Below are 24,127 nucleotides of genomic sequence, written 5' to 3' on the forward strand. Positions count from 1 at the left end.
TTGATAGCCGACAAATCCGTTGATTATTCAAAGAACTGCTGTGTGTGAGTGGTGGAAAAGTATGAAAATAATGTCAAAAATGTCCACAAAGTTCAAATCAACCGTTGAAGTGAAGCATATGATCGGCAACTTCGGCTAAGGGTCATCAGGAAAGTCAAGTCTCATACCAGCATTTATAATTTTCAATAAGCGAAAAACTAAGGGTAGATCGCTGAAATTTTCGAAAAAAAAATTCTCCGATAAGCTGAAAGTGTTGCCTCTTAATGAGTTATTCAAACCTAACCTCAAACAAAATTTTTTTTGCTAGATCCTCAGCTCTTATGCTGTATATCTGGTTCCGAGGCTATGAGACAGATGATTTCTGATGAACGACAAAACTTATGAAATACCCTATTTTAAACAAATTCCAGCGTTTGAATCCTATACCACGTCTGCTCGTGGCAAGGTCCCGAGTGTATTAAAGTATGTATTTGCTGGTTATTTTGTATAAAATATAATGATTTGCCAAAATTCTGCTCCTGTGAAAAAAAACAACAATTTTCAAAACGAAAACTATGGTTTTCACTCTTTTCAAAAGCCTAAAAAGAGTAATCTTTTATGTACCCTTCACAACCTACGATTTGTTCTAACCGATTATACTTTAACTTCAATCCCCTCATGGTTTTACTTCGTTATTGCCAGATTTTGCCAGCAGAAATTCCATTAAAAACGCTCAAAAAGTGGCTCAAAAAAAATCAAATTTGTTAATTTCGAAACAGCTGTATCCACTAAAGTGGCCTCAGTTTCTTTAAAAGAGAAATATTGGTCCGAAAAGTATCAGAAATTGAAGGAGGGGGATGTAGCCACATAAAATACAGATTAGACGAAGTATTAGTATGAAAAACTGATCATTATCATGACTGAAAAAAGTGTGCGCTGGCCGAAGGGAGGTACCAAGAATAAAGTAAAATTTTTTCTTACAAAAAAACGATAAATATTTTTCTTCAAATTTTTTCATGAATTCTCATAAGATTACCTTCATTTCCTCCATAGAAAGTATTTAGATCAAACGAAAGTTTTTTTAGATACACGCATTCGTAACTGTCCCATTTCTAAAAGAACTAAGCTTTAATATATAGTAAAATTTGGCACACCTACCCTATAACAAACTAGAAAAATAAGTTCAGTGGATGATTTTGGTTATTGCTTCCATACACTGACAAAATACTTCACACATTAGTGTGTGCAATTTCACACATTTTGGAAATAAGTAGACCAACACATTAAATGTGTGAAGGTACTGCTGCACATTTTTGTGAAACACCGCTTAAGAAACGAAATGTGAGCGTTTCACACATTATGCAAAAAGCGTTTAAAACGGGAAAATGTGTGAAATAATGAAGGCTTAGAAAGAAAAATGTGTAAAATCAAGAAATATAAAAAGGCCGCTATTTTTATGAATGATTGGAACCGAATGAAATGCTGGTGATTTTTAAAGTGCTTTTATTTATTTAAATGAGGATTCTAAATATTTTTTTTTGTGTTTTTGAAAACTCCTCTTAAGTTTCTGCCGAACAATTCCTCGCCAAATGGTACCGACAGCAAGCAGTTGGCTGAGTCTGAAATCTAGAATAAGGAACAAAATAATTCAATAGTATGATGTTTATAGATTTTTATAATAGCGGCAACTTACATTTCACTTGTTACGACGATCCAACCGTATAAATTCTTCGACGTATTATGGTTGACACCAAATTGATTGAGAAAACAACAAGTGTGATTTCACACACTTTCATCTTATAAAGACTAATCCGGATAATGTGTAAATTTCGAATCTGTATGGTGTGTAAAAACCACAAAGCGTTTTGACAGCTTTATATATTATATATATTTGCCGATAATGTGTGGAATAAATTGCAAAATGTGTGAAATGATTTATCAGTGTAGAGGATTACAAAAGCCGCATTTTGCAATTTTTTCAAAATTTGACTATCAAAAACAACATCAATGACATTATCCACAAATAAACAAACATAAAAACGTCACCGCTAATCAATTCGACGTCACTGATGTCGGTGTGTCCGGTTGCGGGTTTGTTCGGGTACGGACATGTGCATGGTGTGACTCACTTCATGATTGAGTGATTAGCGTTTTTTTGCTGCTGCTGCTGCTGCTCTGCTACAAAGGGCATAACCTTGCGGCGGTATGCTGAACGTAGCCGATGGCTGTGTAGGTTCATTCATTTGTCGGTGCACGTACGTACCTCACGCACACGTTCACGCTGAAGCTGTCTCGCACTGGCACCACGATTGCAGTACGTCACACATGAAAACATTCCTAGACTGGTACCGAATGATGTTAGTCCCATTGGCGATCCTGCTATCCTTCCATCGATTTCCAATATGAAACGGGTAGCTGAAAAATTAAAGCAATGATGAGTTGTATTTTGGGTGAATTTACTGGGAACCATCGACGGAAGTTTGATGGGGATTTGTGGTTGCCCTCATTTATTGCTATCCAAGTTCCAAGTCCAAATCAGTTGTTGGGTTGACAACAGGTGATGGCGTTTTCCGCATGCATACTCAACGTTCTTGAGGAGACTGGCTGGAATTACTTATCATACCGGAAGCTCTTTTCCACGACTACAAATGGTTGGTTGGTTTTCGCGTTTTCTGAATGGGCGATGAGGTTGTTGTTGACTTAAAGATATATTTTTCTTTTTCGTTTATCTTCTGCTGCTCAATCTGTGCCGCAATGTTTTCTCCCGATAGTACTACGTTCATTCAGTTTTGTTTATAAAGTTTACGCGCTGAAAAGGTCAAAATAATACTAATGAAAATGGTAGCGTAGTGATAAATGGCTATGATGTGTAAAAGACAACGATTCTTGGTTTTTGGCAAATTTGGAAGTTTAAAATTTTCCTTCGCGTTTTAAGATTGTTACTACCTCCAACAAAATTTTGATGGATTGCTATAAAAGTGTCCCTTGTCTGTACTGCTCTGTACCACCAGTGCTGAAGTTACCAACTGATGAGGTAAATCCGTCACAGACACGCGCCCACAATTGACGCAAAGCAAAAAAATAGTTTCTGGATACCGGCCAAGCTTCGTAGGTAGTGACTTACGATGGCGAATACAGAAAAAAAAGACTACCAACCGCCAGAAAGAAAAACGAGTTTTGTTTTCACGTAGAACCTGTTTCCGCCACTTCTACCAGTTATGTACGCTGAATGTTATTTAAAAAAATAACTTCAACTTGGGATCACGACTTGCGGTTAGTGGCCACTAAAGAATGATTGATTTGGCTTTTTTCAGTATCGTAACGATTAGCCATTCTCGTCCTGCAAATCAACCTACACATGAAAATTATATTCTTTTTCTAAACGGCTACATCTGTTGTTATGCTTTTCCTATTTCTTTCATCGGTAAGATCGCACCGGATCTTGATCGCGTAAATGTCGCCTCTTACTAAAACTGCTCTTCGTACAAACAACAACTTTCTTTTCTTCCGCAATCATACTCGACACTGCATTTTTGTTTGTTTGGGCTTAAACGCCTAGGATTGGAATAAGTATTTTTTTTATATCAAATTCTTGCAGAAAGATCCTACATTAGATTATAACTCCAAACATCGTCATCATTCGTACCGCTAAGCCTAGACCACACCAAGGTGTGTATATATAGGAGGTGTTACCGTATGTCAAATTTCCGGTTCAGCCATTTTGGCCTTTTTGGTTTTGAAACTGCCTAGTTTGTTTATCACAAATCACTGAACAGCTGAACAATTTTTTTTTGTTTATAAACAAACTCATTCAGTGCCCCGCGCACTCCTCGTCTACTGTGAAAGTCAGAGATTCTTGTGTCTCTACAAACCTTGGTCCACAATAGGTAACATGGATGGCGATTTTCGTTGCTGAAAGATGTTTATATTTACAGCAACCAAGCTGAGGTCTCCAATAAGAATTACATCGAAAAGTCATTAGAAACTTTAAAAATTAGTTATCTAAAAAATGGGTGAACTTTTTTCTGTGTGCAAGCAAGCAAAAGTTTGTTTACATGCTTAAAAAGTGTTGTGCTATCAATTTGAACGGATTAATTTTTTCATCTTCGCTAAAGCCTAGTCCACACTAGGAGACGGTTCGTCTCGAGACGGTTCGTCTCGAGACGGTCTCAGCGTCTCCCATTTTCTTCGGGAGACACTGAGACCGTCTCAGGTTTCCAACAACAACAACAGACAACAAAGTTCGTCTCATAACAAAAATCGCAGTCATGTTGCCTAGTGTGGACTAGGCTTAAGGTTCGTATTGGTCTTGAAACTAGAAAGAAAATTTTGCACACTTGGTGCACTGAAAAGGGTGGTAAGGTAACCGATCGGTATCAGCGCGTGAGTTGGCTAAAAAGTTCAAAACCAGCATTGGAATGTTTCAGAGAATCAAGGCCACCAACTCCTTGAAGACGTACAAGAAGCGGAAGGTACCTAAGAAATAAGTAGAGCTACAATATCGAGCAAAAACAATGGCACGGAAACTTTACGAACGGATTCTGGACAACGAACGCTTCACAATTCTGCACGAAATCGACGGACGAGGAGGTGGATGATCCGACTGCACGATTGCGATGGAAAAATTTTTAGCAGAAGGCTCTAGTATGGCAAGCTATTTGTATCTGTCAAGTATTTTCTTCACGAAAGGTACAATAAATGCTCAAGTTCAAAAAGATGAATGCTTGAAAAAGAGCCAAGCCAAGCCTGTACTGCAGTCGCTTTCATACAATAACATCCAATTCGTCGACCACCGAACCACCGAATTGTCTATGTAGATCTCCGATCGATACTGGGCGGCTGTTAAGAGGATTTTTAGTTTCTCAAAACATGGAAGAATTCAATTTGAGAAAAATTGGAAGGCAGCATCCAGGAAATACACAAAAGCTACTGTGTAGAGCTCAGGCTCAGGGTCATCAAAAGTGCGATCATTCTTTAAAACATTTTTTTTTATTTATATTAACCATGATATTTTTTTTAATCATACTGATCTTCGGGATACATTTGTTGGGAAACTTTAGACATGCGTCTCACAGTCTTGGACGTAATCATAATCGAATCTAGGCCTGGGCTGGTCATCAGGTTTTTTCCACTGGATGGAAAATCAACCTGGTGGGAAACTTGCCTGCTAATGAAATTAATGGCTGTCGACAAATATGTACACTATTGTTATTTTTACTAAAAAAACAATGGAAATACTTACATCCACTGATTGCTAACAAATATATTTTCTCTTCATCTTTTCAGACTTTCGAGAGCAATTTAACTGACCGCCGAAGAAACCGCAAAATCCCTGTGCACGCGTGAAGTGGAAATGAATGAAACATAAGTATTTTTCGAATATTTCCAGATCAGAATCCTATAAGGAATTTTCATAAACCAGTGAATTGATCAATCAATCGTGTTAATCGTGAAAAGGTAAACCGACCAAGTGTTTCGTCTTTACGGTTCTAAAGTGATCGATTAAAAATTGAGAAAAGTATAGAACCGGTCCACTTCCGAATATTAAAAAAACGAAAGAAAAAAAATTCTTCAACCCATCATCACCACCACCGTAGCCGGCATCATCACCAACGCCAGCTGCAGCATCAACACCAACTACAGCAACAGCAACAGCAGCCTCAACAGCGCCAATCACAATACCAACATCACCATCGTCATCATCCGTCCGCGGCAACGGCGACGGAGACGACGGAGGCGTCGGCTGATACCGAGGATCAGTTGCTCCCCGAAAGACAACAACCTCAACAAGAGAATCAGGAGCAGCAGCCGTCCACGAGCGGCACCAGCAGCTTCGGCGGAGGAGGTAGTAGCAGTAGCAGTAGGAATAGCAACAACAACAGCCCTCACAGCAGCAACAGCAGCCGACACAATATGACAACTGACACCAGACGCCGTGTGAAGTTGTACGCCCTCAACGCAGATCGGCAGTGGGACGATCGGGGCACCGGTCACGTCACGTCCAGCTATGTTGATCGAGTCAAAGGTAAGTACTAGAGCAAGATTTATGAACTTGTGTATCCCCTCGACAACCTTCATTTTTTGGTACCTTATAATACCAGTGGATTTGTTAATAACCGTTAAATTAAGTTCGACAAAATTCACAACAGCTTACGATGTTATCCATTTGGCATGACATGTTGTCCAACTATCCACAGTCTCAGCGTCTTACCACGCTATGACGTATATTTCGTACTTATGCTGCATACCAAACGGACAAAATCTCTTACAGTGGTAAAGATGTGTTATTTATATGAACCCCACCAACCGTTGATAACCACACACATAGGATATCAGGGTCCATTGATAGTGTAAGCAACCCCAGACCAGGTTCACATAAACCTGCTTCGTTCTATTAACCTCTTTCCAACTATCTTTAAGAAATCTGTTGCCATTAAAGATTGTGTTCCGTCCGAATAATGATGGTGTAACAAAATACAAAAATGCCTGCCGTTCTATTGCAGGAGTGTCACTGCTGGTGCACGCCGAAAACGACGGTTCCATGTTATTGGAGAGTAAAATCCACCCCGATACCATATACCACAAGCAGCAGGACACACTGATCGTGTGGAGCGAGGGCGATAACTTCGACCTAGCGCTAAGCTTCCAGGAGAAAGCCGGATGCGACGAAATATGGGAAAAAATTTGTCAGGTAAGACCTGGTTTTTTTTTTCTTTAGGTCAATTGTAAATGTTAATGCATCGTAAATCATTTCCCCTAGGTACAAGGCAAAGATCCCTCTGTCGAGATTACTCAAGATGTGGTGGAAGAATCGGAAGATGAACGGTTCGAGGACATGTCGGATTCTGCGCCACCCATTGAGCTACCACCGTGTGAACTGTCTCGATTAGAGGATATATCCGAAGTAATTGCCAACGGGCTTACATCGCAGATCCGCAAAGATAAACTGGCACAAGCAATTGAGAACGAAAACTACATTAAGAAGTTACTAAATCTATTCCACATATGCGAAGACTTGGAGAACCAGGAAGGGCTGCACTATTTGTACGAAATTTTCAAGAACATCTTTCTGCTTAACAAGAACGCGCTGTTCGAGATCATGTTCGCCGAGGATACGATTTTCGATGTCGTGGGCTGTTTGGAGTATGATCCTTCCGGTAATCCTCCTAAACAGCACCGGCAATATCTGAAACAGCTGGCCAAATTCCGGGAGGCGATCCCCATCAGAAACAGCGATTTGTTGGCGAAAATCCATCAAACCTATCGGGTGCAGTACATCCAAGATATTGTTCTGCCTACGCCTTCAGTGTTTGAGGACAATATGCTAAACACGCTGTCATCTTTTATCTTTTTCAACAAGGTTGAGATTGTGACGCTGATCCAGGAAGATGAAAAGTTCCTAGACGATCTGTTCACATTACTAACCGACCCAAACACGTCTGATGGCAAGCGCCGGGACATCATACTGTTTCTGAAAGAGTTTTGTAACTTTGCCCAATACCTGCAGCCTCAGAGCAAGGAAACGTTCTACAAAACGTTGATAAGCCTGGGTATTCTGCCGGCGTTGGAGATCACTTTGGCTATCAATGATAAGAAAACTAAGGCTGCCTCCATAGATATTCTGACCACAATTGTCGAGTATTCGCCGTCAATCGTTCGGGATTACACGTTACAGCAATATAACAATTCCGATACGGATGAGGTGCGTATTAACCTACTGATTCACAGGTTTCGGATTTTATTATTATTTTCTTTCTTCTACAGGATCAAACACTCATCAATATTGCTATCGAACAGATGCTATCAGATTCGGAACCAGAACTGGGAGGAGCGGTACAGCTAGTAGGTGTTTTACGAATACTATTGGACCCCGAAAACATGTTAAGCTCGGTGAATAAATCGGAAAAGTCAGACTTCTTGAACTTTTTCTATAAGCATAGTATACAGACGCTAACCGGTTCGTATCACTAAATTCAACAACCGTTCAATAACTTAATAAACAAACTTTTGTTCAACAGCTCCTCTTCTGCTGCATACCCTGACCGACAAACCTGCCAACGAAGACTACAACACGGCCCAGCTTCTGGGGCTGGTGCTAGAACTGCTTTCGTTCTGCGTCGAGCACCACACTTACCACATCAAGAACTGCATCATCAACAAGGATCTGCTTCGGCGAATACTGGTTCTGATGAAGAGCACACACACGTTCCTGGTCCTCGGTGCCCTCCGGTTTTTACGGAAGATAATTGCGCTGAAAGACGAATTCTATAACAGGCGAGTACCATCTAAGGTTTACGCTGAATCTTAAAATTTAAATCTAGCCTGAAAGTTAGAATTATTTATGGAAGCCACATTTTTTATAAAATAGACAGCCAAATTATATTTTAACTTCCGTTTTTTTCCTTCAACAGACATATTATCAAAACGAATCTATTCGCACCGGTGGTGGACGCCTTTCTTCGAAATAATAATCGTTACAATCTTCTGGAATCAGCTATTTTGGAACTGTTCGAATTTATTAAAGTCGAAGACATCAAATCGCTGTATACGTATTTTGTCGAGAATTTCGGCAAAATTTTCGAAGATGTCCACTACGTGCAGACGTTTAAGACGCTCAAAAACAAGTACGAACAACAACAGGATCGGCTAAAGGACAAAGAAAAGGGTGGCCTGGATAGGTAATTATTGTTGGTTTCAACTTGATTTTTTTTTATTATCTTTTTTTCTTCTATTATCAGTGTACCATCGATTCTGAGGAACAGTAGTCGATACCGACGAGATCAGAGGCAGCTGGAGGAGGAGGAAGAAATATGGTTCAACGAAGAGGAAGACTTTGCCGATAGTCAGAAAGCAAGTTCCCCGGAGCTGGACAACAGTCTAGGTGAGCGAAAAAGGCGACGGCTAAAGTGATTTTATAATAGCAGTTCTTCATTAAGAATTATGCCTTTGTTATAGCACTTTGAACTTTGAACCCATTTCAAGCTGGGTTTCAAACATTTGTCAACAATGTCTCGAAATAATTTTAATTATGATTATTTTCCTTCTTGCGATCGACGTTAGTAATATGTGGAATAGTATTCCTAATTAAATTAATTTGAACAGCACTACAAAAATTCCATTAGACAAACAGACAAAGCTTATAGATTAAGGAACGATGATTTAGTTTTCATGACAGCTGAAAACGGATGCAGAGGTGCAACAAATCAAGATAAAACAAATCGTATGTATTGTTCTTCATCACTCAAAACCAAAAGTATAAACACAGTTTTGAAGATAAGTGAGTTTATTCGCGAAAACGCAAATAACGTTGAATCGAAGTTTCAGAAAGACTAAATTAGATGTACACTAGTGTTACAAACAAAGACAATTTATAAAAAGATTCGAACACTCTGTGCTGTTTCAATCATCTTGAATCGTAGAAAGCGGTGTTAATAAATGAAGTTTCTGCGTTTCAAACTAAGAACGTCATTTCTTTGCTTTGCGATGCAATACCCTTTGTTACAATATTACTTTAAAATTAAAACGACATTTTCTGGAAGGATCAGTACACAAATTTGGTTATGCGATAATTAACAGCTGGCTCGAAAGCTAATATCTACCATCAAACTGTCGGTTTCTCGAACCCTTGGGCCTTATAAGCTTCGGTTCGGTTCAAAACTTATGAATGATTTTTATGGAGAATTTTTATGTAAATTTACATGAGTAAATTTTAACTTTCATATATGGGAAAATTGAATATTTTGTACTGAAAAATCAACATTGTTTTTGTTTCATCTGTGGATCCAAGCCTGCTAATAGTTTTCGTAAATTCTTTAAAGGAAATTCCACTGAACTACTTTGTCGAAGACTGTAATTTCGTATCTTTTTAGGCAAAAAGTTATTAGCTGTTTAACAGGGGTATGTCTTTTGGCATTGAAAAACAATAAATTCAATTGACATCACTGCTGGTGCCTCGCGAGGTTTTGCATGAAAAGTAGTCATGCAATACTTCGCAAACTTAAAACACCCAGCAGTGATGTCAAATTAATTTAATGTTTTTTAATGTCATGATCCCATTCAAAACCTAATAACTTATTTGTCTAATAAGATACAAAGTTACGGTCTTCGACAAAGTTGTACAGCGGAAAATTTCCTTTGAAGAATTTGTAAATTGGCACAAAAACCATAAACAGGCTCGGTTCCACATAAACTGACATTGAAAAAAAAGGGTCTAGAAGAAACAAACCTATTGAAAAGTTATGGATCGTTGTGAATTTGGGCGTTGTATTACATATAAATCGCCAGCAATCCAGTTGAGTACTCAATCATTCCATTCTAAAATTAACATTACATTGTTCTCAGGGAAAATTTTCGACAAAAAAGCTTCGGATTCCTCTCCACCTGCATCCACGGTGAATGGGCCACGGTTCGGTAGCGCCAACAACAATTCGCCACCTTCGGACATTCCTACGGGAGGTACTACGACGATGACTACAACACACAGCCTGAACAACAACAGCAGTACCGACTATATTAGTAATAGTAACAACAACACCATTACCACTAACAGCACATCATCAGACGACTCCACTTCGACGCAGGATCCCCACCACCCATCGCTGGACGACACCCTCGTGAACTCTACGACTTCCGCTGACGTGGACGGGGAGGAGGAAGACGATAACGACCGTAATAATGTTACCCTGTATCCGACTAGCAGTAACAACGTAGAACAGGATTCAGTGTCTTCGTTATCCCGCGCTTCCATCACATCGGCAGATTTGTCAGAATCCTCCTCCGCATCCCTAGGCATTGTTGATGGTGGATCAAAAGGTCCAGCAGATCAGGAGACGCATACAATGTTGCATGAGGATAGCCTTACCTCGAACAAATCAGATGAATCTCCGGCCCAAAACGAGCTGGGTATAACGAATCGGCTTGCAGCGTTAGATGGAGAAGAGGAAAGGGATCCAGATATTGAAGGTGTTCGGCAAACGAGCAGCTCCTCTTCCGGTGATAGTAGTAACAGTAGTTGTACTAATAGTGATAAGGGTTGTATCGACAGCAGTACTGTTGCGCTGGACAGTCACAGCTGTAGTCCTAATGGTGATATCAGCGGCGCAGAGGTAGAAAATGAAAATGGTGGAAATGTTTCCTTACCACCGGTGGATTCTGCACCCGAAGTTGAGGGAGTTCGATCTGTGGATGGCTTAAACGATGGAGTTACAACTTCTGATGTTTCTTCAGCACCAACCTCGGTCAACAGCTTGAAAAAGGTATGAATGATGATAGCATATCGATAGATTGTTTAGCTATTTTTAAGTGATTTGGCAGAAAAGTAATGCATAAAAGAAATTGATCGTTTAACTTCAAATGCCTTAATTACATGTTTGCAAATTTTAGGGTTTGGTGGACTACGAAGGTGATTCGGACGAGGAAGATGAGGACGACAGTCCGGCACAAAAGAAAGCTCGAATGGCATAGCATCCCAATAGCGGATGTTGCTCCAGCAGCAACAGCAGCCGTAGTAGTACCTCTCGTAGCAGTAGTAATCGTGGTCGTCAGTATCAACTAATAACAACGCAGAAAAATCACGAATCAGATCAAAAGCAGCAGCATCAACACTTGGACGTTCATAAGCAGCTGCTCCAGCAGCAACTCTTGGACCATCAGTTGGAGCAGCAACCCTATCACAACTTCACGTTTGCCGGAGGGTGCTGCAGGAGGTTCCACCACTGTTGCTGTTGCTGCTGTGCGACTGTTGGCGGGGGCGAAGAACTGCCTGAGGACGATCCTATGATGTCTTCACTTTCGCCTTCCTCGCCGTTATCATCGTCATCGTCAACCTCTTCATCATCTTCATCGTCGTCGTCGTCGTCGTCATCGCTGTTATCGTCGCTAATCTCGCTGGATACTGAACCGAGCGATATCACAAACACTACAACTACAACAGAAGCTGCCGCAGCTTCACCACCACCATCTGCTGATGCTGCCAGTTGTACATAGTAATCCCCACAACTCCCCTCCCCAACTTACACTATATAATAACAACTATCTACGTGTATCTAGAAGGTAAATAATTGCTGATTGGAACGATAACAAACAAAAAAACAAACACTAGATCAAGTAACCTCCCCATTATTTTTTTTCGGTGACGAAAAAAGTTTGCGTTTCCTTTTGTTTTAAAGGAATAAGAGAGAAAAAAGTCATCTGGTAAATTGCTTTTTGGATTGCATGCAGCAGATTGATATAAATAATAATAAAAACAGAAAAAGCTGTGTAATTTAATGAATGAAACAAACTGAAGCGTAAGTTTTGGATAGACTCCAGATAAAAATAATTGACATTTAAAATTTGAAAAATTTGTAACAAAAAGAATCAGACAAATCGAAACGGAACATTTTGGTGTAAACAGGGCCATCATACTCGCTTGACTGTACCATATGCTGAAATTCAATAGGTCAAAGAAATGACTATGTATAAAAACGTTTTTTTTTCGAATGACCAAATTGATTACTTTCATTTTATTTGCTCAGAACAGATGTCATTACTTTTTTACGCATGTTAAGAACATTGACGATTGAAGTTGAAGAGATTGTCTAGGTAAAAAATGACTAAGTATATGCATATGGTACAGCTAAGCGGATCAGAGCGCCACAGGGCTGGACAAAACTTATACATTTGTAAAACAAACGCTATCTTAATTTTAGAGGACTGTCTAACTACCTGTAATCAGGAGCAAATGTTACGGGCAGAGGATTAAATTGCATTCAATCTTAGTACAGGTGTGCAGCCGCGCTCCCTCTCCCATCCCCCCAAAGTAAAAGTAAGGTAAGATAAGATCTTTTGCGACATTTGTTGAGTTGCAAAGTAAAAACTACCATTAAAACTCGTTCCATCAGATTCTGGAAAATGTTATCGGCAGTTTCTGCGAAAAAACACCGGGGGACGAGTATTGTAATAAAATGAACATATTTAAACACAACAGACATAAGATCATGTGAACAATTTTTTCGTGAAAAAACTAAAAAATTGACTGGAGTTTTAGAATATACGTTGTATATTGAAAAGAAGAAAAAAAAAATAGACAGAAAGCAAATCGTGCGAACACTAAACAAATAAACTAAAATGAACGATATGTTTCAAGACCAGCCGGTTGCAAGCGATCGGTTTAGGGAAGTTTGTGCGGAATGTGTTCCTTGGCGGAGTTTGTATTTCCATTCGAGGAACATTTTGTCACGTCACCTTCAGCGATATCTCTCCCCATCCTTACCCGGAACCATATTCCAGAACATTTGGAAATATTTTCGTTTACTTATCTTTTAAAAAAATCGTTTTATTTGCAAGGGAAAAAGTACAGGAAACCATAACTTTTCAGCTTCCCTGTATTGTTTCCTTGAATGCTGGTATGTTTTGGTGAACTCCTCCAAACGCCTTTGGATCGCTTTTGGAAGCAATGTTTCCCTCTCTGGAAGCATTGCTTACCATGTAACCGAGCCATCGATTATATTTCGAACAGAGTTGCATTAACCATCTTCCTCCGTACATTTTCCTTTACCATGTTCGTTTGTGTCCGAGAGAGAGAAAATAAATACAAAAACCATTGTTGTAAATAGTAGTTACATAAACAATCGTATAAATAGAATAGTGTCCAAATTGTACTAGGCTATAAGAGCTAACGAATAAAAGATAAAATAATAAAAACAATTCTATACGAATAATGGGTAAGCAAAAAGCAAACAATCGTTTGAAATGTGATGAACATTTTGTCGCGTGTTTATCACCGCAAACACAAAACTCAAAAAGAATCAATTAGGAAAACCAGTTATCCAATTTTTTAAATCTAGCTACTACAACCAATACACACACTAATGAAAACAAATCGCCTTGTGAGTTTTCTTTCCCATTACGTCCCACCATCCATTGATTGTTTCCCTAAGCTTCCTCTCTTCTCTCTCACACACGTACATACCAACAAGCTTACAGACCACGCACATGAACATGAACAACAGAGCCCCGCATCCCACTCACGCAAAGTCCTACCGAGGAATCGTTGGCCGCAACTGAAAATGGATGATTATTATTTAGTGATTCGTACATAAATTGTAATGTTATTAAAAGAAAACAAAACAAAGTAAAATTAAAGATTGCAAAAAAAAAACGAAAAATAAAAACAAATGCCCATTGCGCTATCATGTAACTAGAACTACCCCAATTCGCGTACAGCTGGTTTTGCGCCGGTTCCGGGTTTGGAGAGTTGAGGTTTCCGCGCAGGAGATTAGTAAATATTACAACTTTTTACATGTGAAATGAGAAGGTGATAATCTGGTGGGAAAAAAAGCTGAGAAATAGAACAAAAAATATTTGAAAAAAAAATTGTGTTATGTTTTCCCGAGAATACCACCGGGGTTCGACCGAAATATCCGAAGAATTGAAATGTTGTTTTCAATTTCTTATACTTTTGAAATCATGTTCAAATTTTTTCTAGCAGAGGCAAATCTGATGCAGTCCTGTGGTTCAAATACGATAATTTTGCAATGTGAGATCATCGAAATCACTGATGGATGAGTTGTGTGCAAAACTGGTGGTCTACCGAACGAATTAGCAATCGAGAGAGCAGTTGTATGATTTTTCACTATTAGATGCAGTTTGAAGAATTTGAGTTCAATTTCCCAGAAAAAAAAATGAGTTCGTGAGGCTTTAGGATTTTTTTTAAACATAAAAGAAACATAAAAGGAGGACAACAATTCGACCGGAATGTCTTCGCGAGGTGTTAAAGCTAGAGCAAAATCTGTTTAACTTGTCGGCGGAAAACCTGATGAAAGTACTCACACTTGCTTGTGACGCAGAAATGACGAGGAGGGCTAAGGAAATCGCGAATTAGCGTGCCAGCTGACTTCGCGCTAGGCGAAACATGCAGAGAGCACGAACTCAAACGGAGAGAGACGAGCGCAGGCCACTTTTCAAAAATGCGAAAAGAAACCTCTGCAAGGCAATTAAAGAAAGTAAAAAGGCATGTTTGAGGAAACTTTGTCTTGATGCCTATAATCGATCATGGGGTGCAAATTTGTATGAATTGAGGAAAGGATGTTTCCAGAGGTTTGGAAACGGCAGAAGCTGGGTCTGCTGCCCAAACCAGGAAAGCCATTAGGCATCGGCATACAGGCCAGTATGCCTACTGGATACGGTTGGAAAGGTTCTGGACAAGGTGATCTTGATTCGCATCCAGCGGTACACCGAGGGCTAAGGCGGATTGTTCAACAAGCAATTCGGCTTTCGGGGGGCCAGTCGACGCCATTCGAATTGCCATCGAAACGGCTGAAAAAGCCAGACTCAACAAGAGTAGAGTTGATCGTTTTTGTGCATTAGTAACACTGGACGTGCGCAACGCCTCCGGATACCGAATATCTCTGCAAATTAGTGGAAAGCTATTTCCAGTACCGTAAGCTACAATACATGACGAGCGAAGGATTTCAGGAAATGGCCCGGTCCTGTGGAATATTACGTAAGATGAGTACGTACTGTCAGAGGGAGTACAGTTGGTTGGTTTCGCGAACGACGTCATGCTACTAGCGAGGGCTTACTCAATAGAAATCTTCCAGCTAAGAGCTTCAGAGACTGTAGAAGCGGTGAAGAGCTGGATGCACACCAAGAGTTTGCAGTTGGCTCACCACAAAACCGAGATGGTCCTGATATCAAAACGCGAGCTTATATGATTGACGACCGGCATCTTTAAAAACCTCGTATGTGTGCAAGAAGGCGGCAACAGCTACGGCCGCACTACTAGGGTAATGGCGAACAACTCGGGGTTCCGAAACAGTCAGCGGAGGATAATTTCGATAGCTTTAATCTGGTCACCAGGAGGTGGAGCAGCAATCACCAATAATCTGTACAGTGGAGTTTATAACATTCGGATGTTTCGTTAAAGGTACAAAATATTATGCATAGTCACATTAATGTATTTGCCAAAAATCACTACATATCGAAATAAGCAATTTTTTTCTATGCGAAGCGCAAGCTTGTAACACATTTTCTTAAATCCTTAATCACTTTTTGCCTAGCACCTTCCATTTCATTCTCCCTCGATGACCTCGTTCCGCAGCCGTTGGGCCAACATTTTGCGCAGCTGCAGAGACGATTCGGGCGGCGGTAGCTCCCCGGCTGACGGAATCATCCCGTCGGCTGTTCCACCGGCTTCCAGAATCTTCTGCGCTACCTGAGCCGAGGCGGGCCGTTCGTTTTTGCGAATCGTTTCGTTCAGCTGCCGGGCTCGGGCCTGCTTCTTGATCTGAAGTATTTTGTCCCGCTGGGTGCGCAGATATTGCTGCCGCGCTTGGACGTCTGCAGTGTTAATCTGAGGAAGGACGAGGTTTTGGGTTTGGTTAGAAGAAAAGGGGGTCGCTCAATCACCACTCACCCTATCTTGATCGAAAAATAAATTGAGTCGCTGGAACTTATCGTTGACTTCTGTTTCATCATTGGCCTCGGCAGGTGCATCCGGTATAATGGGCGGCAGCTTGATTGGCTTAGCGACCTCCTCGTCCACCGATTTAATAATGTCCTGCTCGATTTCTTGTTCCGTAATTTCGTCACTGGAAACGAAGAGAAATTGTTCGATTCGACAAAGTTTCGATTTTAGTACAAAGTTTCAACTTATCAGATTACTAAGGTCCGTTGAGAAACTTGAAAACCTGAAATTTACCCAACCAACGGATTAGCGTGGGCTTATCTATTTCAGTTTAAACATTTTAAGAGTCATTTCTAGGTTCTGTAATAAAACGCCTAAATTTAGGCTAAGCAGATGATGCTGAAAAAATACATCAAAGCGAGACTACATGTCTCATGAGATACTCTTGGTCTTACGCCGTATGCCATAAGAATTGTTTGGCATAATGGCCATTTGGCATAATGATCATTTCGCGTAATGGTTATTTGGCATAACGATCGTTTGGCATAAAAGCTGTAAAAGTTCATAAAACAAAACAAAATATTGCAAACAATTGAAACACATTAATTTTTTATTCAATTCAAAGAAATCAATCCATAAGTCCATTGCAAGTTTCACACCTTTAAAAAATGCCAAAAGAAAGTTCGTTACATTTTATTTTATGACAAATGATCATTATGCGAAACGTCCATTATGTGAAAAGACCATTATGTCAAACGTCCATGAAAAACGACGGTGTACCAAAAAATCATGTAGGTACATATTTTCTCCAACCAAGGGATAGCAAATGTAATTTGACCCCCAATCTCGGATGAAATGAACCGGAAACGGCTTTTTTTTCTCCCCTTGAAACCTACCCCGCGATGACGGGTTGACTTTCATCCGAACCGCTCGGTTCGCCGCCGTCTTCCCTCTCCGTGGATGGCAGCGAAGCCTGGCGCCGCTCAATCAGGTCCAGAGCTTGCAGCTGAATCTCCACATTGCGCTGAGTCATCATGCGGATGAAAATCCGAATATCATTGGCAGCCCAAATCTGCTGAAACAGTCCCTGATGGAAGGAGAAAGTATGGCCATCTCCGGTGCTTGACCCCTGGCTTCGGGTCGGCGAAACCTGGGCGGCCACCGAGGAGCTGTTTCGCCCTTCCAGACAGGCAAACTCGAACTGTTCCGGCGTGATTTGCATTTCCTCCATGAAGGAACCGAGCATGTAGTCGACCAGATTTTTGTACTCATCATGTACCTTTCGGAATTCCGGGTTCGCTTCGTCTGGTTTTACGTTCGGATCGAAAACTGCATCAAGGGAAAGCCACGTGGTTGTGTCAATAGAAAAAACAAACATCAATTATTCACCCTCACACCTATGGTAATTATGTTGAACTTTCTGATAAAGGGAATTATTTGAGGAGGAAAACATACTTATCGATTTATCCTCGATGAAGGTTTGCAGTGGTGCGTTCCAGACTGGCCCGTGAAGGAAGCAGACCAACGAATCGAAAACCCACGAGTTATCTTCGGCCATTTCTGCTCGCTGCCCACAGATCAACGGAAAGATGAAACCGTACTTATCTGAGCAATCCTTTAAACTGTCTGTGAGTCGTCAACGGTATGGTGCTGCCACTGATTGATATCGTCCTTTGCGATACGCAGCCATCCGTGGATGTTTGATACACCTGGTTCCCTTGACAACGTCTGCAACCTGCAAATGCATGGGCGTTAGGGTGGCAATGGGAAAAATTTGATTGAATGATCGAAATTTGAAAACCGACCATCTACATTTTGTACAATAGCCCAAAAACTGACCTGTGCAAAATTTCAGCTCAATCGGACTTGATTTACGGATGCCTCAAAGCGCTCAAAGTTTCGGGGGTTTTTACCCTCAAAAGTCTCCAAGCCAAATTACTAGGAAATGCACGATTTTTGTCAAACATTTTTTTTAAGATAACACCAGATTTCGACGTATTATGCATTTTTAAAAGACACTTGGCATCAAAATTTAAATTTCAATTTTTTCGAATTACTTTAGCCCTCCCATGCATTGGTGGTTTTAGAGGGTAAAAAAACCGAAACTTAGGGCGCTTTCAGGTACTTCTAAAACAAGTAAGATCGAGCTGAAATTTTGTACAGGCCTGTTTTTAAGGCCACTCTACAAAATGTATACTGCCACCCTAATGAGCGTCTTTGGACGTGGGTTTTCGATGATATTGATTCAGGCTAGTCAGACGTCATGTCAAAAAATATTTTTAGGCGAGAAAATCTATTTTTGACTTCTTTCTTGAGTAATGCTTTGAATGTCTTTCAGAAAATTTTGGTAAATTGATGATATAATTTACAAAATAATCGAACTTTTGTAGAATAGCAGAAAGTTAAAAGATATTTTTAAATTATTTATTTTCCGATACACACTAAGATTGCAATTATTCCGCTCGGGACCAAGCTCCACTGAATTACGAAAAAACAGCTCAAAATGACACTTGAACTATGGTCAGTGCTTGAACTGTCAAAAAACAAGAGTTTTCATGGGCCACGGGGAGATAGCTACCAAATCTCGTGATAGTCACTAGATCCTGAAATTCGAAGGAATTCTCTTTTGAGTGTTCGGGAAGTCGATCAAATGCACACACTAAAATTGCATTTATCCCGCTCGGGACCATGGGTCTTCGTATCACAGGAGAACTGCCCAATTCAAACGAAGTTCGAATGAGAACTCACCCGAATCTAGGGACGCTTCATCTCTCCTGAGATCCGAGACAAACTTGCTACGAGAGCGCAGGAACATAAAGTGTCCCTGTGATTTCAGGACTTTGTGTTCTCCTGAATCACGGGAGACCCAAATTTTGTCAAATGTTCTTTCTCTTGCTCTCCTGTATATCTGATTTTAGTATGAAATGCAAAACCAAGATTCGACTCAGGATTCTATCGCAATGATGAGCCAAACTGAAAATCAAAAACAGTAAACTGAGTAGGACTAACTAGGCCGGGCAAATACGTTATGCTAAAACCTTGCAAATATTGTTTCAAAATTTTCTCCAAAACCGACCTCCAGGCAAATTTCGGAATTTTTCCATTCAGGTGAAGAAAAAACGCTTGAAAATTTAATTTTTTCATCGAACAAATCAGCCGAATCAGAATCATATTTTAGGCTTCCAAAAATTTGTTTTTGTTTATTTTGACAAAATTAGTTTAAACAATTTTTTGGATGCAGGATAAATAATTCTAAGAACTAAATTTAATTTTTTGTTTAATTTTGCAAGTGAAGTGAAAAATCTGTGCAAAATCTGGGCAGCCTGTTAAACTTTTTGGAGTCTAGCATTTGGAATTCAATATTCGGGACTAAACAAGTATCAACAAGTGAGGCATTCTTTAAAAAACAGTTGTAAAATTTAAGGATGAGATTTCGAAATTTGGACTTCTTGACTAATTATTGTTGTTCATCAAAATTTGGTTAAGAATTTAAAATTTAAAGTTTAGCGAAAAACTTTGCTTAGCATTTTAGGACTCTCATGAGGGAAGGGGGGTTACACCCCCCAAACTGCCCCCCCCCCCTTTCGACGCCCATGGTCTAGCAGTGGTTTTCAAAGTGGTCCTTACCGTCCCCTTGGGGGCGTTTAGAGCTACCTGGGGGCGATGAACTCAATTTTGAAATTTGGGAGGCGTTTGAAAAGCTCAGGCGGGGCGGTGAGTTCGTAATTTACATTTTCATAAATCACGAAACAACGTTGATTTGAAATAATAACTAGAAAATTCCATGCGAAACAATGAACTAAACATCGGGTTCAAGACTTAACAAATTTATAGCTGAAATCAGGAAAGTAGTTGGACGATTTATTTGGACACCCGGAAAAATTTTCAAAGTCGATCGAAACCAGTTATACTTGGATTTAGATAAAGGAGGAATTAAATTAGTTGATAAGGAATCGAAAGCCAAAGCGTTGTTTATAAAAGGTGCGATATATCGAGGAAAAAATAGTGATGCTCAAGATACAGTACTGATCAACATCTCCAGGCATAAACGTCTAAGTCGAAACACTCACGAATGGCTAGAAAAAGGTCTGTATATAAAACAAAACTTCTCCCTGACAACTGTGAGTTCACTGTACTGTTATTTTGTTGATGAACTGAAAACAGTGCCAAAAGTAGAGCAGAGTTTCCCAGAAATCGATTGGTTTAATATTTGGACCAATATAAGCTACAGTTTTATCCCTAGTGAAGCCAAGTCACAGTTCCCAAGCAACCAAAAGTCCCATAAAACAGGTACAAAAACGCTTACTCAGCCCCATCATTGATATGAAGTACGTTCTATGCAGTTCATAATTTAAGTTCTTATTGATACTTTTAAGTTCCAAGACAGGTCTTAATGATGTTTTATTCAGCTTCCTGCGGCTTTTTAATTCAGCTTCCAAAAAAATCGCAAAATGAGCAAAAAATCTCTCTCTATTTCAACTGAATCCTTGGCTTCGGTTCATATCACCTTCTCTTGATTATTTACTACATCTGTTCTGCTGCCCTGATGCCACGCGCCAGATTCCAAACTCGACAAATTGCTTCATTGCTATATTTCCTACATATATCGCATCAGAATGGTCACTCAATTACTAAAATACTTATTGAAAAAAAACTTGCCCGGCCTGGGGATCGATCCCCGACCTTCGTGGTGAGAATCGAACTCGCTACCACAAGACCACACCTATATGTTGTTCTTACTGAAACTAAAACTCGAAATGGAGATTCGATTTTGAAAGCACATCTATTCTATTTCTATTTTTATTTATTTAAAGAGGATTTTAACCCTCGTGGTCATTCACCCTCTGTATCGAAGAATTGGCTACATTGGTTTAATTTTTAAAGCTAAATTTTTGATAATAAATTTGCACTTTGTAAAAATTTCACTAGCTTTTCTTCATTGGCTGGATGCAAAGCTTCTTCTATCCAATGTCCAATGCCGCTGGATGAAAGCACATCAATGCACTTTTTGTGACTTACCAAATCCGTTTTGAGCACTTTTGTGCCCTTTATGTGACTAAAGTCCCGTATAACGTACGTAAAAATCACTTTTGCAACTTTCAAGTTCGTTTATGAGTACATATAGTTCACTCTTGGGAATTGGGGAAAACTAGTCACATACAACGTACATATTAATCATTTTTGCAACTTTCAAGTTCATGAATGAGTACATAAAGTTCACTCAAGTGAATTGGGCAGTTGATTCTCTTTGTCAGCCAATATGTAACTTCCATTGCCTTCATTCAAGTAAATATGTGATTTTTGGTTGCTTGGGTTGTTTCTACTGTACAACGATCTAGTTGTTACAATGAAAAAGTTGCATGATTATTATACAAGAAGATTAAGAAGGAAGATTGGTTAGTGGCAAAAGTAAAATCTTTTATTCTGAAGAATAACATAAATCCCAATTTGTATGTTTTATAAAAAAAAAAATTAGAGATAGAAGATGGAATAATAGGAATGCATTTAGAAGTCATTTTGGTACTTGGTTAGATTTAGGATAGTTAGTCGTAAGATGTGTTAGTAGTAAATTAATACAATAAAAAAAGACTAAAATATCTATAGTTTGACAAATCTGCAAGCAAATTTTTGTATCTCAATATTTTTTTTGGGATTTTTCTTATGTATCTTAAAGATATTTTTAAATTGTCATAGATTTTGTATACGCTCTACATGTTGATCTTGTTTCGTAAGAATATTTTGGTTTCTACTAAAAAAGATTAATTTTTTATGGCATTGCTTGATAATCTTCAAAATGTATTGGCGATAGATTTTTTGGAAAGAAATTATGAAAGAATTTTTTTTAGGTAAGAGAGTTTTTATTTTAAGTTTTTATTTGTTATTTTTATTTCAATCGATTCAAAAAATCATTTTGCCATTTGCCATGGATAAACTTTTAATCTGTTCGGTTATCACTTACATTCCCGGAATTCACGGAATTTAGTTATTAGAATCTAATTTAAACTTCAAGACTCATGATAACTTTTAACAGGATTCTAATTTAACAATCGAGAAATAATACTATTTTTAACTTCATTTCACTGGCTTGACAATAATAAGTTTGTATACAGTAATGCAAATTTATAGTCTTTTTTTGTTTCGATTATAGTCGTTTTACCATCTTTATAGCATTCGCGACTTTATCAACGTTGCAGTTGGCGTACCGTTAAAACTTATCCGGTGTTCGATGTTTACTCTTGGGCTCGAACTCACGGACATCGGCTCAGGAGACAACAGGCTTGCCAACTGAGCTATATCACAAGCCCACAAATTAATAGTGAATATAGAATTTTGTTCAAAAATTTTTAATATATATGATTTTATATAAAAACAAATTAATCAATCATTTTAAGTGGTTGTCCAGGAAACTTTACATAGGAGGCAGAGACGAACCAGCCAAAGGCTGAAAATCTCATAAAATAAAGAAAAAAAAATACATAGGATTAAGTGTTTTCTGGAGGTTATGCAATAAGAGGCCCTTGAAGCCAAAAGGGAATAGGTGTATAAAAACTAATTTCGAGCAAACACGCTTTTAGTTGTAACGATTGGTCATTTTCCATATTGCATATGTGTAATTTGGAAAATTTGAATTTTTATTTCGAACGAAATGGTATGTGTATAAAATTCTTAAAATCTGAAAAATCACGAAATATAGTTTGAAATATGAAGGATCGTTTGACATTATTGAATCAAAATCAACCATTTTTATACTTATTATACTCCTTACCCTTTGGATCTGAGGGCCTGATATAAATTTTAATGAATTTTGAGTTTAGTCTCACAACAACACAAAGCCAAAAGCTGAAGGTTTTAACGATCCAGATTATCATTTTTTATTTTTAGAAAGATCTTCGTAAAATTTGCCCAAGGGAGGCGTTGAGCTCAAAAACTTTGCAAAAGGGGGCGGTGAGTTAAAAAAGTTTAAAAACCACAGCTTATTTTATTTTATTTACATAGTATTCCGTCTCACGACATAACTTGACGAACATAATTCCTAAAATTCACTCGGTTCATAGCAACCGTTCTCCAATTTCTCGGGCACCCCACTTTCGCCAGATCACGCTCCACTTGGTCTAACCACCTCGCTCGTTGCGCCCCCGCTCGTCTTGTTCCTACCGGATTCGTAGCGAACACCTGTTTTGCAGGACAGTCGTCCGGCATTCTCGCAACGTGTCCAGCCCAGCGTATCCGGCCAGCCTTCACCACCTTCTGGATACTGGGTTCGCCGTAGAGGCGCGCGAGCTCGTGGTTCATCCTTCGCCTCCACACTCCGTTCTCCTGTACGCCGCCAAAGATGGTTCTTAACACTCGTCGCTCGAATACTCCGAGTGTACGCAGGTCCTCCTCGAGCAATATCCATGTCTCGTGCCCGTAGAGAACAACCGGTCTAATGAGCGTCATATACAGGTTACACTTCGTACGAGGGCAAAGTCTGCTCGACCGCAGTTGCTTGTGGAGTCCATAGTAGGCACGACTTCCGCTGATAATTCGCCTCCGGATCTCACGGCTGGTGTCATTGTCTGCGGTCACCAGTGAGCCGAGATAGACAAAGTCTTCGACTATCTCCAGCTCGTCGCTGTCGATCGTGACCTTGTTATTACTGGACAAGCGGGTTCGGTCGGTCTCGGATCCGCAGGCCAGCATGTACTTCGTCTTGGACGTATTAATCATCAACCCAATCCTTCCTGCTTCACGTTTCAGTTTGCGGTAAATCTCCTCCAC

The 24,127-nt window shown here is 39.6% G+C and overlaps 2 protein-coding genes across 2 annotated transcripts; one reads left to right on the forward strand and one right to left on the reverse strand.

Annotated features, from left to right (window-relative positions):
• The first annotated feature begins 5,266 nt into the window (after positions 1 to 5,266).
• On the forward strand, positions 5,267 to 14,119 carry LOC129760151 (serine/threonine-protein phosphatase 4 regulatory subunit 3). Its single transcript, XM_055757739.1, has 9 exons — positions 5,267 to 6,004; positions 6,483 to 6,670; positions 6,740 to 7,681; positions 7,744 to 7,936; positions 7,998 to 8,253; positions 8,391 to 8,657; positions 8,718 to 8,860; positions 10,321 to 11,234; positions 11,362 to 14,119. Exons 1-9 carry the CDS (start codon positions 5,893 to 5,895, stop codon positions 11,440 to 11,442), a joined length of 3,096 nt encoding a protein of 1,031 aa, XP_055613714.1. The 5' UTR covers positions 5,267 to 5,892; the 3' UTR covers positions 11,443 to 14,119.
• A 1,777-nt stretch (positions 14,120 to 15,896) lies between these two features.
• On the reverse strand, positions 15,897 to 18,641 carry LOC129760153 (cilia- and flagella-associated protein 36). The gene is made up of 4 exons (XM_055757740.1): positions 17,822 to 18,641; positions 17,263 to 17,695; positions 16,376 to 16,550; positions 15,897 to 16,312 (listed from the first exon to the last, which is right to left on the reverse strand). The coding sequence occupies exons 1-4, from the start codon at positions 17,922 to 17,924 to the stop codon at positions 16,031 to 16,033; spliced, it is 993 nt and encodes a 330-aa protein (XP_055613715.1). The 5' UTR covers positions 17,925 to 18,641; the 3' UTR covers positions 15,897 to 16,030.
• Positions 18,642 to 24,127: the final 5,486 nt, after the last annotated feature.

Source organism: Uranotaenia lowii, unplaced genomic scaffold, assembly GCF_029784155.1.
Source record: "Uranotaenia lowii strain MFRU-FL unplaced genomic scaffold, ASM2978415v1 HiC_scaffold_470, whole genome shotgun sequence".
Classification (NCBI taxonomy): Eukaryota; Metazoa; Arthropoda; class Insecta; order Diptera; family Culicidae; genus Uranotaenia; species Uranotaenia lowii.